Source organism: Carlito syrichta, unplaced genomic scaffold, assembly GCF_000164805.1.
Source record: "Carlito syrichta isolate Samal-C Ts95f unplaced genomic scaffold, Tarsius_syrichta-2.0.1 Scaffold309093, whole genome shotgun sequence".
NCBI classification, from domain to species: Eukaryota; Metazoa; Chordata; class Mammalia; order Primates; family Tarsiidae; genus Carlito; species Carlito syrichta.
In genome coordinates this window covers 1,197,031-1,215,231 of record NW_007253189.1, presented here as the reverse complement: position 1 = coordinate 1,215,231, position 18,201 = coordinate 1,197,031, and the positions used below count along the sequence as shown (strand labels likewise).

Sequence of the window (18,201 nt, the reverse complement as noted above, 5' to 3'; positions counted from 1 at the left end):
AGGATAAAGCATATTTATCAGCAATAGAAATAATTTGCATGCAATTGTCACATCCTGAATATAGCAGGTTTTTTTAGTGTTTATAATTGGGGGATGCCTTAAAGATTATCTAATCTAGCCTCCTGTTTTGCAGAGAAGAAAACTACAGTGTAAAATGTTCAATGACTTATCCAAGGTTAGCCAGTTAGAGAATCAACATTCCAACCCAGGTCTCCAGACCCGCCAGGTGCAGGGCACATTCCACATCATGCTGAAAGACATTAGTATTCTTATAGCTTATTTGATTTTTAAATACTTTGATAACATATGATTCTCCAAATATGGGCAACAAGAAATGTTTATTTATATATAAGTACATGGGAAAGCAATTTCCATTCAGCTTTAAAAAAAAAAAAACTGTTACAAATAAAAAGGTTATTTTTAATACATTCATCCTTTGCACACAAAATACATTCTTTTTCTTTTACTCTCAGTATGAATTATACCTTAATAATAAAACTTAAGTTACAATGGACAGTCAGGTGGTTTTGTGATTTGACAAACTTTTTCAAGAAGAAAAGCCCAAATTTTAAAATATAGTCAATATACAAAAGAAATTATAGATTTAAATGTTTCTCTATTGAATCCCAAGAGATTGAATGAGTACTTCCTCCAGCATAATTTGTAGCTATCCTTTAAAGCAATGCAGAGGACTTCTGAAATTCTCTGTGTAACGACAGCTCAATTTCTTCAAGACTGAAGCAATCTTCATGAAATTATTGTATTTAAATGTCAGGCTCATAGAAAAATTCGTATTGGGGAGTTAGTCTTTGTTTAGGGGTCTCCTAATTGATGAACTGACCTAAAATCATAAATAGGATTGTAAGAAGTTCTACTTAAATAAACACAAATGACTTGATTTGTTAGACTAGTTGTTTTGCAGGGAGATGTGAAAACATACACCCATACAAACATACTTTTACATAAATATCCATAGCAGCATTATTTATGACCAAAAAGTGGAAACAACCCAAACATCCATCAACTGATACATGTACAAAATGTTGTGTATGCATACAATGGAATGTTATTTAACCAAGAAAAGAATGTATTGGTTCATGCTACAACATGGATGAACCTTGAAAACATTGCACTTAGTTAGAGAAGCCAGACATAGAAGGTCACATATTGTATGATTACATGAAATGTCCAGGATAGATAAATCCACAGAAACAAAAAAGTAGATTAGTGGTTGGCAGATGCTGGAGGAGAAATGTGCAGGAGTGACTGCTATGGTACAGGTTTCTTTTAGGGATGATGAAAGTGTTCTGATGTTACACAACTTAGTGAATATAATTAAAAATTTGAAACGTGCACTTAAAGAGGGTGAATTGTATGGTGTAAAAATTACATCTTTAATTTATAAGGAGATGAAACTTCATTTTAAAATTTTTGTTTATGTTTCTATTCTCTCCCTGACCCCCTTTTTAAATGCTGATTGAATTTTTCATACAATCACCTTTTACAGAATGTTTTCCCCTAATTGCTCTCAGGTCATTAGTGGGTTGTATTTCTAATGGGCTTTTTGTTAAATAAAAATCAATATGTGAACACATAAAATATAATGCAGCATACTGTTGATAGTTACATATTAACATTTAAAATCAAGTACTATTCTTGTATTAAAGTTGATGGTTAGATTTTATATAATGCTGTAAGCAAATTTTACAGAGATCTTATGCTTAAAACCAATAGCCAAATATTAAGAAGTGAGTTCGTAAAACTTGGCGATTAACCTGTTTGTTAAAACTATGTGTATATTAAAGATCCATGTTTTTTAATAGCGATAGGAAAGGGGGAAATCATGAATTCTCTACGTCTTCAAAAAGCAGCTTCTCTAAATGTTTTAACTAGCTGCTGAGATTGCCAGGATTATATATTTTGCATTTTATTTCATCCCTAAACTAAAAGTCATGCATTAAAGTGTATGCAACAATCTATATGGGTCACACTTTTTGCCTTCAGAGTACCAAAAAATCTCTTTTTACCCCATATTATCTAAAATTTTGAGCAGTATTTCTTGCTGAAAACAGCAATTTTACCCATGTGTTAGTCCAGATACATTTATGTAGTTCCTTTATATACTATCAAAGGAGCTCCTACCATCTGGTATGTCTGGAAGAAACTTCATTGAGTAGAAATTAGAAGCCAGCATTCCAGTCATTTGAAATTTTCTACAACAGGGACATGAAAACCTCAACAGGCCTTAAAGGGATAAGAGGATTTAAAAACATTAAAAAAAAAAAAAATCGGTTGACATTCATTGTCAAATGGCGTACAAGAAAGTTCTACTAGCATTCTGTAATTGTATAGGATAAGATAATATTTATTCCTAATGATTACATTCCAGAAAGCGATATGTTTAGCAGCTGTTTTTCAGAAGGCTTGTCAAGTTTTACTATTGTTATTTAATCCAGGCATAACTGTGCGAACTTAAACAAAAGCTGCACACCATTCAACCAAATAGTGACAAATTATCCTAACAAATTCTTATCTTTTGTTATTCTATACACAAATCTTTGCTTCATTAGGCATTTGGTACTACAATTTTTATTTCAGAGCGTAGTGCATATGTAGAAAGGGAAAGAAATCCTTTTGGATATTGGTAATGAATATAACATATGAAATTAAATTCTAAAAACAGAACACAAAACTGGGATTCATGACTCCATTTTTACCATGGGGAGGAAACAAGTACTACATAACCAGAATAATTCTTCAGAAGCACACCTTGCTAACAATTATAACTAAAGAATAAATATGTATAATTGAAGAGTTAATCAACAGTAAGATTATGATCTAAAACTGATACCAATAAGAAGCTAGAAATAATAAACACCTATCCTGACATTCACCAAGGAAATAATGAGTATCACCTTAATAAGCTTTTTCTGTACTTATTTATTTATTTATTTTTGAGTTGGAATCTCACTATCACACAGGCTGGAGTGCAGTGGTGCACTCACGGCCACCCCAGCATTCACCTGCTGGCTTCCAGCGATCCTTCCACCTCAGCCTTCCAAGTAGCTGGAACTACAGGGGCACACTACCATGCCCAGCTAATTTTCTACTTTTATTGTAGAGATGAGGTCTTGCCAAGTTGCCCAGGCTGTTCTCGAACCAGGCTCAGGCAATCCACTTGCCTCAGCCTCCCAAAGTGCTGGGATTAAAGACTGAACCACCAAGCCCGGCCTGTTATTTTTTTTTTAATTAGGCAAAAGGTCAATGATAAATGGCAAATGTGGTCCCTTAAACAGAAAATAGAGATGAATCCATTTTTCTTCCCATGAAGAATGAGATTAAGAAGAATGAGGTTTAAATTGCACTGTGAGGTATTTCAGTTCTAGGATTAAGTTTCCTGATAATGAGGAGTTTATACCCCTGGAATTGCCTACGGGGAGAGAGACAGAATACTTTTCCTGAAGTATGTAATGAAATGGAGGGTGACAGTAATGCCCAAAGGCAAAATGATGCATCAAATAAGTGACTTCCTTTTAAGGCAACCTTTTAGAAATGAAGTTATTTTCTTTGAAGCTAGGGAGGTGTTTTGTTTTGTCTCTTAAGGAGTTATACTTGTGTCAGACCATCTGAAGTCTGCTTTTAATTAAGGAGAAAATAACGAATATCTGATTGCTTACTATTTACCAAGTATTGCACTTTTATCTCATCTAATTTTCACAATAATTCTGACAGGTCTGTCTCATAGATAAGAAAGTTGATGCTCAAGATATTGTGCTTTGCCTAAAGTCACAGCTATTTGTGGCATACTAGGATTCCTCACACCTAGTGTTCCCCTTTCAATACATCTCCCCACATCACTCTCTTAAGTGTCAAAGTCACCACCTACCAAAGATTTCATCAAGAACTGGAACATGGAATCTTCAAAATTTCTGCCTTAAATCGATTTTGAGTCATACCTCAGGAAGTAAAGAAGCCGTGGCTAGCCTTCATGCTCTGACTTCTTATCCAAAGAAGTCAAAAAAAGTCTCACCCAAACTCAAATGTCTCTCACCATACTAACTTAAGCCCAATGACTTTTTTTTTTTTAAGACAATGAAGAACCATTTACCAGTTTAGCAAGGGTAAAAGTTATTTTGCAGGCAGAATCATTTGGGTCATAGCCTTTATCAGCAAAAATTGCTTATAGTTATCTCTAATTTTCAAATCAAAGACCTGTGTTTTATTACTTTCTATATGAAACAACTTTGCCTCAGTTCTTTTAAACTCATGTTTTCTCAAGAGAATCAAACCAACTAACAAAATGCCATGTAAGACTTCTAAAATAGATCTTGGGAACTGCTTTATGCTAGTGACCCACCAGCATCTCACAGGAGCTACAAAACTTCATGTTGGTCTATTTGCAGGATCTTTAACACAAGGTTCTGCTCTGCTAAAAAGGCCTATCCTGAAATCCTGAAAAGACACCCATCATTCACTAAACTGAGGAAGGCCTATGTTCAGCAGGTAATAAATGGAATAATTTCATGTAACAGCTATTAAAACAATACTTTTTTATTTTTAACTCAAGATCCAATTTGTGATTTCAACAAGACATCAATAAAAGAACTGGCACGGCAATGACAGCTGTGGGCATAATGGCAGACCAGTCTCTTGGCCTAATAATGTATAACTAACCTTTTCCCTGGAAGGTGGAATGCACTTGTGGTAGAACAAAGCCTCTTTGAAAAAATTATTAGCTATGGGTCAGCAGGTATTTATGGAACATGTTATAAGGCAGAAAGTACTGCAACATAAAATTTTAGGTTAATAGGTCATCAGGTCCAATCCCCAACCAATGCTTGGATCCTCTCCACATCATCTTTGCCAAGTTCTTATCTAGCCTCTGCTTGACAAGGGCTACTACCTGAGGCAGCCCATCCCATAATGAACCATCTTTTTGAGAATATTCTCCCTAATATGAAGCTCAAATCTGTTGTTCTATGGCTTCACTCAGTGGACCTCATTCTACCCTTTTGAACCACAGAGCATCTTGCTCTAATGTACTATATTTGTGTTCCCCTCCACTTCCTAAGCTAAAACTTCCAAAATCCTTCAAGTAGTCTTTAAGTTCCTTTACCAGGCTAAATGTGCCTCAATTTTTTTTTAATTTCAAAGTATGGCTCCTAGAAAGAATTATAACATCCCAACACCATGAAACTTAGCTGATGAAATGCTGCCACCCTAAGTCTAATATTACTATGTCAATTAGTGGTTTGAAGGAAGGATAATTTCTTAATTCACTATACAGAACTTACCAGTGTGAAGAATGTATAGAAAGGCATCTTTCCTTCCAAACACAGAACAGACTCATGTTACAGAAATGAAAACCCCAAAAGAGGAGTAAACACATCCCTCCCTTATCCCCAAATTAGTGTTTAACCATACTGCTTATATGGAACACATTTTGTCTGAAGGATGCAATGCAAATGTTGTTTCACTGCTTGCAATTCTCTAGCTAAGTCTCAAAAGTATTATCATAGTTATATGAAAACATGTCAGGACCAAATATGTCAGGACCATGGTGAGGAAAATAAGTAATGAGTTACAGGTAAAACAAAAAAGAGTCTAGAAAAAATACATTTAAACCTCAGAAGAGCTCTCCCAGAGTCTAATAGAGCAATGATCCCTAAGTACTTACAACCATGAAATACAGATTAAGAAATAGAGAATGCCCTATCTTTAAGGCCATTGGTTTGATATGCAAAAACTGAAAGTGTTTTTCTAATTATAATATATCTCATTCATGTGGCTTGAGTTTTTTAAAAAGCTGTTTCACTTTAATCAGAAGACCAATTTAAAATCATTTGCAACTGGTATTCAGCCAGCATGAGTCATTAATTGAAACTTGATGCCAGATCTGGTAGCTTAAAGGGTAAACGAGGCAAATCATTGACTTAACGCTGTAGGCGTCACCAGTGTCCTCCAAAAGCATATATTCACGAACAGAGGAAGAAAGATAAGAATCCAGTCCTTTGTTAAATCTGCCTCCCCCTCCAACAAGTCTAAATGATTAAAATAAATAATCCTTATCCAAATATCTTATTTTGGTCAATGGTTTCTATCCTTCTTACAAACTCTAGATCAGAACTTGACACAATATCAAACCAATTCATTTTTAGTTACTTTCTTGCCAGTTTGCTCAGGAAGAGATGTTAAAGTAAAACGATTGAAAGACAGAAAAAGAAAGGCCAGGGAACGCCAATAGTCTAATCTAAGTAATCCACAAAAATGGATTATTGGCCCTGTATAGAAAAAAAAAAAGTTCACATAATTCAAAAGAGCTAATAAAAGCACACAACAGAGAAAAAACCTTCCAAGGGTAAAGAAGCACACATCCTTTACAGTCTACACAAAGCCATAATGAAATATTATTAATATCTACCAACTATAATTTTATAGATTTTTTTTCCCAAGCCTGACTCTATGACATGAATATCATACATTTTCACTGGAAACTGAAAAAAGTTTTGCCGTATATTTAATAACTTTATTGAAAGAAGAAATAGATCATACCAAAAATGGAGGAAGACGTGGACTTCAGTTGTATTATTAGACCAAGCCAAATTAAATTATAATAAAGCAACTATCTCTTTTTATCCACCATTAAATGAGAATTCACTTTTTTTTTTAAGGCTCATTTTAGCAAATATTGCCACGATAAACTATTAAGCAAACCAGTAAATTAGGTCCTGGCCTGCATTAAGGTGACTTCATTTAATTTTTCAAGCTGTCCTTGAAGGAATTTCTGTTTACCCAAAAAAGCCCCTCTTGCCACAAAAATGCTTATTCAACTAATATTTATTGCAATTGCACCTACAATATTGTCAGAGATTGTTCTCAAACTTGAGCGATATGAGTGGACTAGTGTCCATAAGGCCTAACCAGGAATTCATACAACTAAGAAAAAAGGAAACAAAGTCTCACTTCTCATGAATCCCTGCTGGTGGGCCATGGATGGGTGACTGTAAGCTAGAGAGTCTGGGAGGAGCAACAAGGAAGAAAAGAGTTGAAAGCAGAGCTTTCTAATCCCTTTTTGGGTGTGGCCAAGGGTATATAGAGGAGGCTAAACCCTACGGAATAATACAAGTGTGACCCTAAAAGCAGTTATTCTGCAATTGAATCAGTCCTATTTAACAAGACCCTTTCCTCCAAGTTCACAAAGCAGCTTTATTTTCAACACTCTTGCTGCTGTGAGACAAAGTTGGGTCATCATGTGCTGGGGAATTTGGATTTTTGCTTTAAATAAAGAGTAGTAAATCTAAACTTAGGGATGTTTCTTCCCAGTTCAAAAAGATAAGTTCTGCCTATGTTGATTACCTTGTTTTCTGTTTAGTGGAAAAGATGGGGAGAGAAAGGCAACAAATGTTACAAATTATTTTGGTATTTATTAAAATGACTTTTCCCTTCTGTAGAGACAGATTCTAAAAGAAAAACAAAACAAGTCATACTTCTCAGACCCCTTCCTCTTTCCCATAGGAAGTGGAAGAACACAGTGAGGCCAACCATAGCTATCAGTCCCCTAAACAATGTGTATAATCCCATGTGCAAGAGATTGGTCACTGTGAAACCTGCTAGAGAAATGTCAGAAATGCTTTACCAATATCATGTCTCTACATGACTCATTTCTTTACAATTAAATAGCTTTCAAACATCAACTTACCAGGACTAAGATTGTCACCATCTACAGCAACAGTGAAATTACCTAGCATATCCCCATTCCATTACTAACCCCTCAGTTATACTAAGCAGCAAGCTACAGAAACATCTGACAGCATCTACAGCATACAGGTTTAATTATTTTCCCAATTTGCATATATATCAAAGAACAAATTGGAAGCTATCAAAGGATGGCACTGAAGAAACAGAAACACATATTCAGCAGCCCGTCTTCCATTTTGAGTCGTTTTAAAATTGGCTAAGTAAAGGCATATACACCTCCATTAGAATTGGAGATTTGCAGTAACACATGCATATAAGGACAGGAGGGAAGGAAAGCAGCAGGAAGGGAAGAAAAATGAAAAGGGGAGTCTGGGAATGAGAGAGAGAAAAAGAAAAAGAAACAGGAAAGAGTGGATGTCAAGAGTCTGAGGGGAACATTATTACAAGATGGAGGGGATAAATGACAGTTCAACCTGCTTCCACAAGCAGAATTTTTCTAAGGTTATCACTGAAGATACAAAAATGGTTCATAAGACTTTTCATCTGTTGCTATTCTCACTTTACTAAAAAAACCTACAAAATTCTGAACCTTGGTCTGTCCAAGATAGACAGTACCAAGAAGTAAAAGATGGGACTTGCTATCAAGGACTGTGCTCTGTATGGAGCCCTGCACTGCAGTCCATTAATCCACAGTATTTTGGTCATATCTGATCTGTTTTCTCATGCAACCCATAATGTTTCAGCACTAATCTTTTATATTAGAATATCAACCATTCATATTTTTTTCATTTTTCAAACTTTTAAATTTACTTAACAGGCAGGAAAAATAAAAGAAGAAGAAGATGATAGTGATTCAGAGGGAAACATGAAAGGAATTCTCTTTTCCAAAAAAAAAAATAATCCACCTTTAAAAAGGTTGCAATGAGACTTTGAGAATGAGTGCTGATTCATGGATTTCCCCCATATTTTTTTTTTATTTCTATATAATACATTTAAGGACATTAATGTACTAAAATGTTTGGTCTGTGAAATAGCAGAATCATTAGCACCAAAAGGAGTCATGGAAATTTTATATATTATTAAAACAATGATTGTTACTGTTGGTCATGGGTAAAGGTTTCATTTCATTTTTACATCCCAAAGTTCTTGAAAGTGCCTGTGAACAAGAGAAATAACACTTTTCAAAATCTCTATGGGTCGTCAGTATACACCACAGAGACAGTACTTGGCCTTCCCAGTTTGGGTTTATCTGGTAGACAAGAAAACCAGGGCCCCCAGAAGCCACTAAAGAATAGCCCCTACATGCACCCACTGATGTGCAGAAGGGATCCCTACAGCATATTTCCCCCTGGACCGTTTTCAGGAATGCGCCTTTACTTGCTTTTTTAAAAAACAAAAGCAACATGCTCTGCAGATCATGGAGTGCCTAGTGCAATTTTCTCCTTGCTCCAACTCCAGACTGCAAAAGGGTAAAACCATTATATGTTCTGCTAATGCTGGCCTGTGGTCGAGGCCCTTGGCCTGCCATGCTTTGTAAGCTGAGAAGCCCCCAGGAGTCAGAAGGTCCAAGAGCGGGAGCCACAGTCATCGCCAGATCTCCCCAGCAACTTGTGGCCCATCAGGGCAGCTGCTGATTCCTTTTGCATCTCCTTGCTGCAGCCTTTAGTTGAAATTACAACAAGTCAAATAGCTGATGCTTTTCCCTTCTCCAGGTAAGGGTGAGGATACATTGTTCACAAGTGTGTTCTGTCTGGCTTCACTGATGAGTCGGCAGGCCAAGTCAAGGAAGAGTTTCTCCACATTATCAGATTCCTTGGCTGAGGTCTCCAGGTAATACATGTCCTGAGCTTCTGAGAATTCTTCAGCTCTCTGTTGGGAGACCTCTCTCCTTTCAGCCAGATCGATCTTGTTGCCTGTAACAGTAGTAAAATCAAAGAAAGAATTAGCATTTTTTTGCAGGCTCAAAAGCATCAAAATTCAATTACAGATCTGAAGTCAAATTAGACAGATGGGCAAGTAAAGCAAAGCAAATGTGACTGTGATTACTGAAATGTTTACTTTAAAATATGAGTGCCACGTGTAAAGGCGAGGACAAGAAACAGCCCAAATGTCCATCAGTAGGGCACTGGCTGAATAAATTGCAGTACATCCATGCAATGGAGTATTTGCTGATATAAAAAACAATGAGGAATGTTTCTATGTACTGTCAAAGAACGAGAGCATGTACTGTTAAATTAAGAAAGCAAAGCAGAAAGCTGTCTATATGCAACTGTCTATCCAAGAAAAATGGAAGAATATGAATATATGTATCATACACACACTTTTTTCCTTATTTTTTAAAATGAAAGAATAAACCAAATCTTAATTTAAAAGATAATGGTTACCTATGAAAGAAACAGGGATAGAAACCAGACCTCTCTGAATATACATTGTTTTATAGGTTTGACTTTCGAAATTTATGTTTTATATAATTATATAATCATTCAGTTAATGCAAATTTAAATTTAAAAAGAAGCCCCTAAAAACTGAAAGCAAAATTAAGCAGATGAACTATTTACAATTTAGTGGTATAGCCATACAAAGAGAAATGATTTTTAAGTTGAAGATGTAATAATTTAACCATGTATTTTTAGTATATATAACCTAAGGACAAAAAGAATTGAAGAAAAAGAGCTTGAACTGATGCAGTAATCACCTTGTTGGTGGTAGTAGAGGTATTGTAATTTTCAGGCTGCTATATGTGTATTATGGAATAAATCAAATTAATAATTATGCTGGTATCAATGGGAAGTGGGATTTTTGGCATGGGAAAAAAGGAATACAGATATAAGATGAATTAGGTTGAGTAACATCTCTGTAGTCCTAAATTATAAAATAGGAGTATCAATATGAATCATTTTTTTTTTTATAATCTTTAAAAAGTTTTCAAGCTGGGTTGGGTGGCTCAGCCAGTAATCCCAGTACTTTGGGAGGCTGAGGTGTGTGGATTGCCTGAGCCCGCGGGTTCGAGACTCGCCTGGGCAACTTGACGAGACCTCATCTCTACAATAAATAAAAAATTAGCCGGGCGTGGTAGCTCGTGCCTGTAGTTCCAGCTACTTGGAAGGCTGAGGTGGAAGGATCGCCAGAGCCCAGCAGGTTGAGGTTGCGGTGGCCGGGAGCGGCCACTGCACTCCAGTCTGTGTGACAGAGTTAGACTCCAATTCAAAAAAAAAAAAAAAAACGTTTTCTATCTCCATTCTCTGGGAAACCTGTCAATGGCGATATGTCAATTGAACCTGGTAACGTTGCTTATGATAAAAAATGACCCCTGATTGATAAATTACATTTGGCCTAACGAATTTTACCTATGAATTATAAAATACCTCATGGAAAGCCATAACATTGAGCTTCCCTGAATATGGTAGATTCTTCTTACTTGAAGAGACCCTGAAAGTTACAGCTGTGGAGTTATTATAAGAGGTATTGCTTGTATGGGACATTGAGGCTTTTAGGCAAGGGCAGATTCTACACTTGCTGACATGAGCCTTGTTCCCTCAAGTGGGGTGAGAACAAGAGGTCCTGAAAGCGATATGGATTACTGTAAGGATTACTTCCCCTGAAGAGTGATACCTGACGCTGACCTGTTGTTCAGCTGTGTTTCCTGTCCTGTATTCTTCACATGTAGTCCCTGGTAGTCTTTCTTATGAGTCAGAAAAGCTAGCAGAGGCTAAGAAGATAAGCCTCTTGTGGATACTATAGAATTTATCACACACGCCCACACAGACATGCATACACACCAACTCTGTCCACTGAAAATCCTAAAAACAATGACTAACCTACTAGGAGGGAGGACTCTTAGCACCTAGGTTGTGGCCTCTAAATACAACATCCCATTCAAAAGAAACAGCATTTCTTGAAGAAACGGCTAATTCTAGGCCTAGGGCAGGAAATGCACAAGATGTGGCTGAAACATTACTCATACCAGAAAGCAAATAAAATTATCAAAGATTCCTGGGGTCATATTAAAAGGACTCAAGAGCCCATTTGAAGAAGCTCTTGCTGTCAAAGTTGGAACAATTGGAGCATCAATGGTATTAATTGCAAAAATCTAAAATATATCAAATATATTTAAATCTATACATTCATAATGATATTGAAAATATAAACAGACTTCAATAGTTACTTTTGGAACATACTAGACAACCAACTCATTAGCTTGAAAAGTGGTGATTAAAAAATCAAGAATCTTTCTTGCCTGTCCTATGAAAATTGTACCTTAGAATACCATACATGTAAGATTTGGGCTAAAAAGAAAAAAATTCTCACCAGGCCTCCAGATTTACCTACAAATCTGCAAGAACTATAGGTGATGGAGAAACATGCCAAATGATGCCACAGGAACAAAATGTAGACTTGTAAAGTCCTTTCGTTTTTTATTTGTTTGTTTTTATTTTTAGTGAGTATCTCACTCTGTTGCCCAGACTGGAGTTCAATGGCATGATTATGGCTCACTGCAGCCTCAACCTCCTCGACTCAGGCAATTCTTCCAACTCAGTCTCCCAAGTAGTTGGGACTACAGGCATGGGTCATCATGCCTGGCTAATTTTAATTTTTTTAAAGAGATGAAGTCTCACTGTGTTGCCTAGAATGGTCTTGAACTCCTAGGCTCAAGTAATCCTCCTGCCTTAGCCTCCCAAAATGCTGGGATTACCAGTGTGAGTCATCGCATTCAGCCTGCAAAGTTTTTAGGACAAACAAATGCTCTAGCAATTAATCCGAAAAGAGGAGAGAAATGGAAGGGGGGCCTACATATAGAAGGATAATTAAGGCCAGGCACAGTGGTTTACACCTGTAATCCCAGCACTTTGGGAGGCCAAGGTGAGAGGATTGCCTTAGTCCAGGAGTTTGAGACCAGCCTGAGCAACTTGGCAAGACCTCGTCTCTGCAATAAATAAAAAAATTAGCCAGGCATGGTGGTACACACCTGTGGTTCTGGCTACTTGGAAGGCTGAGGTGGAAGGATCACCTGAGCCCAGCAGGTAGAGGATATGGTGGCTGTGAGCGTGCCACCATATATTTGTCACTACGAAAAAAATCAAAGGTTATTTTCTGCTTTTCTTCTATCCTAAGCAGAGGCTCTATGCTCCAACATGATCAAACAAACTGTAGCATTTCCCTTAGTGAACTCTTTCTGAAATATAGTATTTCTCAAATCAGCATAAATGTTAGAGAGGGAAAAAAATAATCAAAGTCCATTTTTTAAGGCAATAAACAATTGCTTCAATAATGAATTCCTTATCAACTTAAAAGATATATTTTACTTCTAGCCCAGCCATTTCAGCCATCTTGTAATTAGATTTTCTTAGGTGTTTAGCAATCCACATAAATTTCATGACCATCCAACTTCTTCTCTAGAGCCTACATTGATAGAAAAATTAATCAGCAATGTTTTCTACTTCATTTTTCTAAACCATTACCATGGGATAGAACCTATTTCATTTTCTCTTCTATTGCAGAAGACCTGAGTGTTGACTGCAAAAATTATATAGCTATAGACTATATTCTTGCAAGGTACCAAGGCACAAGCTTTATGTAATTTTAAATCCTCTGATGCCCATGAATCAATTTCCCTCATTGTTTTTTCTTACTTACCCACTAACACAGTGATGACCTTGTTGCTGGCATATTGTTCTATCTCCCGCAGCCACTCAGGAAGGCAACGGAAGGATTCTTCACAGGTAATGTCATAGGTGAGGATCAAGGCATTGGCGCTTCGGTAATAACTCTGGGTAATGGACCGAAATCTCTCCTGACCTGCTGTGTCCCAGATCTGTAGCTGTAAAGGCATAAGAGAGGAATCAAGTTGGAGAAGCAGAAAAGAAAGAAAACATTGCCTTGCTTTTAGTTTGAAAACGGGAACACCTTCACCCAAATAATTTCATGGTTATTTTCTGCCCTAAAAAAAAAAGGACTTATGATTAAAACAAAAAAAACTTGTTTGGTGTATTTTGGGGTTAGGGAATGAGGCTTGTTTTTGTTGTTGTTGTTGTGTTTTTTTGTTATTTAAAAGTTTTCTCTTTATTTGTAAATACATAAAACTCTTTGGGTATTTATTATGTACCCAGCTCTACTTTAAACATTTTATGTGTAGAAACTCAGTCTTAACAATGATCCTATGAGGTAGATGCTATTACAATAACCATTACTCATATGAGAAAACCGAAGCACAGAGACGACTACTGAAAAAGAACTGCATCTCACAGCCAGTATGCCCCAGAGTCAATTCAGCCACTCATTGTGCCCCAAGTCCACACACTTAACCACAATGCTGTATTATAAAAGTCACGGTATGTACAGGGCAAGCTGTCATTTTGTGACTGTTAGCATTTTTGTCAGCAACTGTACAAAGATCCAACCTCACCACCTTTTCCAGTACAAGATTCAAATAAATGTGTGAAGGTATTACTTCTGTTGATGAACACAGGAATAATGACATGGCCGACAAAAAAGGTAATTTCCCTCCAGAATTTTTAAGCTCTTATGACCTTGGGCAAGTCACTTAATTTCTTTGGGCTTCAGTTGTTTCTTTATAAAAAGGGGTAAATAACATATAACCCACTGAAAGTTCACTATTGGGGGAGGGGGCTGAGGTCTCACTCTCACCCAGGTTGGAGTCTAGTGGCACAATCACAACTCGCTGCAGCCTCAACCTCCTGGGTGATCCTTCAGCCTCAGCCTCCTGAGTAGCTGGGACTACAGGTGCATGCCACCATACCCACCTAATTTTTTTATTTTTCGTAGAGACAAAGTCTAGCTTTGTTGCCCAGAATGGTCTTGAACTTTCAGACTCAGGTGGTCCTCCCGCCTCAGCCTCCCAAAGTGCTAGGATTACAGACATGAGCCATCATTCCCAGCCATGAAAGTTAACATTTTCTGAAGTTGTCTATCAGTTCTAAGAACCCATAACTGATTATTCTAATAACAAAGAAGAAGGCAACACTTCTCACTTTTCCCTGAATTTCCCTACTCAGAGCAGACGACTACTGAAAAAGAAAAAGAACTGTTCTCCATAGAAGCTGCTGAGTGTAGAACAAATCACAAGGCCTTGAGAAATAAAAACATCAACACCAATAATAATCTTCCCTTCTAACTGTATACATCTCATAGGTCCCAGGTATATTTACCTCCATAGACATAACATTATTTCCTCAGGGAAGGTTTTCCAGAATCTTCAGATTAGGCCAGGTTCTCCATTTCCCACCCCCACCCCCGCCCACAGTCCCTATCATTCTCCCTCATAGCACCCAACACACTTGAGTCATGTATTCATTTGTAATAATTTGTTTAACTGCTGTCTTCCCCATTAGACTGAAAGTTTCATGAAGAGAAAGTCAGGGTTCACTTTACTCACCAAGTACAGCACCTGGCAAAATAATAGGTGCTGAAATATTTATTGACAGTTTCATTTAACTTTACAGCTACCCAGTAAGGTAGGCAAGTTCATGCTCCCCCTTATTAATGAAAACTCTGTCTCCTAAGTTCACAAAGCTAGAACTCAGACACCAGGTCTTCTATTCCCAGTTGAGGATTCGTTCCATACTACCACGCTGCCTTTGCCACTGAAGACTAATTTAAATGTGCGTCCGTATCAAAGGAGGGCAAATCAGTTGGTGTCATTCTCTGCTCATACCAGTTTAGCTAAGAGACTGCTGAGTAGCAGCACACAAAGACTCTCCTTTGATCTGAAGTTGCAGCTGCTCTTTGATGATGTACATGGAAGTCTGTGTATGCTAAAGGTGACCATACAGATATATTGGTTTGGGGTGGGATGAAAACCATAAATCTCTTCTCTGCCTCAAACCTAGGAACATGGTTCCTCCCTGCCAAGACATGTCTTTGAAAAACAGAATATTGTTTTAAAGCCATACTGAGTTTCTGAAACACTTTTGATTGGATTTAGACACTGTCAATCACTGGAAGTCAGTGTGTTCCCTTACTGGCACATCTTGAGAGCAGTTTTGAAGGTTAAAACCACTGAAATATTTTCAAGAATAGTGATTGTGTGGCCTTGTTAAGAAATATACTACTTTCTCATAGGAAGTTGCCTGTTTCTAGTCTGAGAGTTAATTATTGAGGATATTCATATTCTACTGCCTTTATCACTCAACTTGGTTTTATCATTCTCTGCAACCATTCACTCCTTTCCAGTATTCATAGGACATTAATATATTAGCCTCATGCCTGTTGATATGTTTTCAATACCACAGTTATGGACTTTCTAACCACTCTCACTTCCAGCACGGGGCTACACTGCTATCTTCCTTATTCTACTACGTAACCTGCATTGCCTCATTGTCACAATAATGTATTGCAATCATTGGTTCACTAGCCTGTCCTCTTCCTAGATCGAGTTCTTTGAGGGCAAGGGCTGTCTTTTACTTGACCCTTTGTCCCCAATGCTTTCCTAACACAGTCTACTGTATGTGGTGAACACATTTGAATGATGACTGATTAAATGAACAAAGGATTGTAGAATCACAAAGGAAAGACTGATTAATTCTACTTAGTAGATTAGTAGGGTATTAAAGAAGGTCTCACAGATAAAATATTAGAGCTGGATGATAGCAAGTGCTTCAGGGACAAAGATGTTTTACCTACCACAGTGCTCGGCACAAAACATTTACTACAATAGAGGATGAATGGATGAACTGATGGTCCAAGGAATGAATATATGTACATACTTTCATGACTCTCCTATTTTTGCAACACAGTCCTCATTACAGAGAAATAAAGTAAATCTATTTCTAGTGAAATTAATCTCTTAAGGCTAAAATATTTTACACTTAGCTTATAGTTTTGCTCATTACTCATTAATTTATGATAAACTAAAAAAAATCAATGGATAAAAGAAATTATTTTTTCCAATTTTTATTGTGCTAAAATACACATAAAATGTATCACTTTAACCACTTTTAAGTGTACAGGTCAGTGGTCTACATGTTTTAATTATATTTTCTATCCAAGGTTACCTTCATAGCACAGGCCATCTTAAGAGAGGGCCTTCTTCTTTAAGGCTTTCTTTACTGATTTGTTATTTATGTAGCTTTAATAGCTATGAGAATCTTTCTAATACCGTGAATTCTCTGTCTTTAATGCTGGGAGCCATTCCCAGGACAGAATGATACTTGTGGGGGAGGCAGAGGTGGGTGGTGAGAAGTTAGGAGAGAGATCTGCCCCTGTCACTCACCAGGCAGGTGATATGCAAACCGCTGGCAGAGTCTCTTTTCCCCTGACTGTATGGAGCTCTGTGAAGGCCTGCAAACTGCTAGCAAGAAGACACTTAAACATCACCAAGAAGAGGCATTCAGTAAGTACAAAGAACATGGGCGATGATAGGACTACCACAACATAGTCCTGCCCTTTTCTAGCAAAGGATTTACTCTTCATATGTCCACACGTTAATGAGGCCCTTGGATTAATGTGGTTAAAAGACATTCGGCATCTTGATTCTGCATATTGGGATAGAAAGATTCACAGGCAAATTGATTCCGACTGGATTTGGAAGATTAGCCAACTCTCACTTTTTATAGATAAAGTTCCAGAAGCCTAAAAGAGGTACTGGGGATGGGAACTGTGCTGTGAAACAAAGAGGAAAAAGACATAAACATTGCTCGTGGGGAGCCTGTAGTTTTATGGTACAGTCAGATGTTATGAAAAGATGACTTTTATCAGAATGTAGTATGCACTTAAAAAATAAGGTTATGGTTTGCAGAATGTAGAATAAATGGAATATCTAAGCCTGGGGATCCAGGAAAAAAAATAAGTCCGTTCTTTGATAGTGGGGACCATTTTCTTTTCTTTTTTCTTTTGTTTTCTTGAGTTGGAGTCTCACTCTGTCACTCAGGCTGAAGGGTAGTGGCATGATCACGGCTCACCGCAGCCTTGACCTTCTGGGCTCAGGTGATCCTTCCGCCTCAGCCTCCTGAGTAGCTGGGACTACAGGCGCATGCCATCACATGTGGCTGATTTTTTTTTTATTTGTGTAGAGATGAGGTCTCGCTATGTTGCCCAGGCTAGTCTTGACTCCTGGGCTCAAGCAATCCTCCCACCTAGGCTTCCCAAAGCACTGGGATTACAGGAGTGAACCACCACACCCAGCCAAGGGACTTTCTTATTCACTTTTATCCTGCCAGTGCCTGACATGTAGTAGGCACATTTCTGGTCAAACAGATTAGCTCACACGAGTTGTGTGTGTATACAAGGGGGACCCCCCAAAACAAAATATATTTATAAAAAATTAGGTATTCATTCTTATATGTTTAAATGTCACCTTCAAAATACTTTCTGTTTGATGTAATATACCTATCTAGATGTTTTTCCCACTGCTCAAAACAGTTTTGAAGCCGGGCTCGGTGGCTCAGCCTGTAATCCCGTGCCTTTGGGAGGCTGAGGTGAGAGGATTGCCTGAGCCCGTGGGCTCGAGACCCGCCTGGGCAGTGAGATCTCATCTCTACAATAAAT

General features: G+C 37.5%; 1 protein-coding gene across 4 annotated transcripts in view; it reads right to left on the bottom strand.

Moving 5' to 3' along the window:
* Positions 1-6,504: 6,504 nt before the first annotated feature.
* The window catches only part of RAB30 (RAB30, member RAS oncogene family), an 85,538-nt gene continuing 73,841 nt past the window's right edge, over positions 6,505-18,201 (bottom strand). For 2 of the 4 annotated variants that reach the window (XM_008066742.2, XM_021716931.1), the window contains exons 4-5: positions 13,333-13,516; positions 7,307-9,611 (exon numbers count right to left, since the gene is read on the bottom strand). In XM_008066742.2, coding sequence (XP_008064933.1) covers positions 9,361-9,611; positions 13,333-13,516 — 435 coding nt within the window. In that variant the 3' untranslated portion in view covers positions 7,307-9,360. Of the gene's footprint in view, positions 9,612-13,332; positions 13,517-18,201 lie in introns of all 4 variants that reach the window. The other 2 variants (XM_021716932.1, XM_021716930.1) reach the window with 2 other exon arrangements.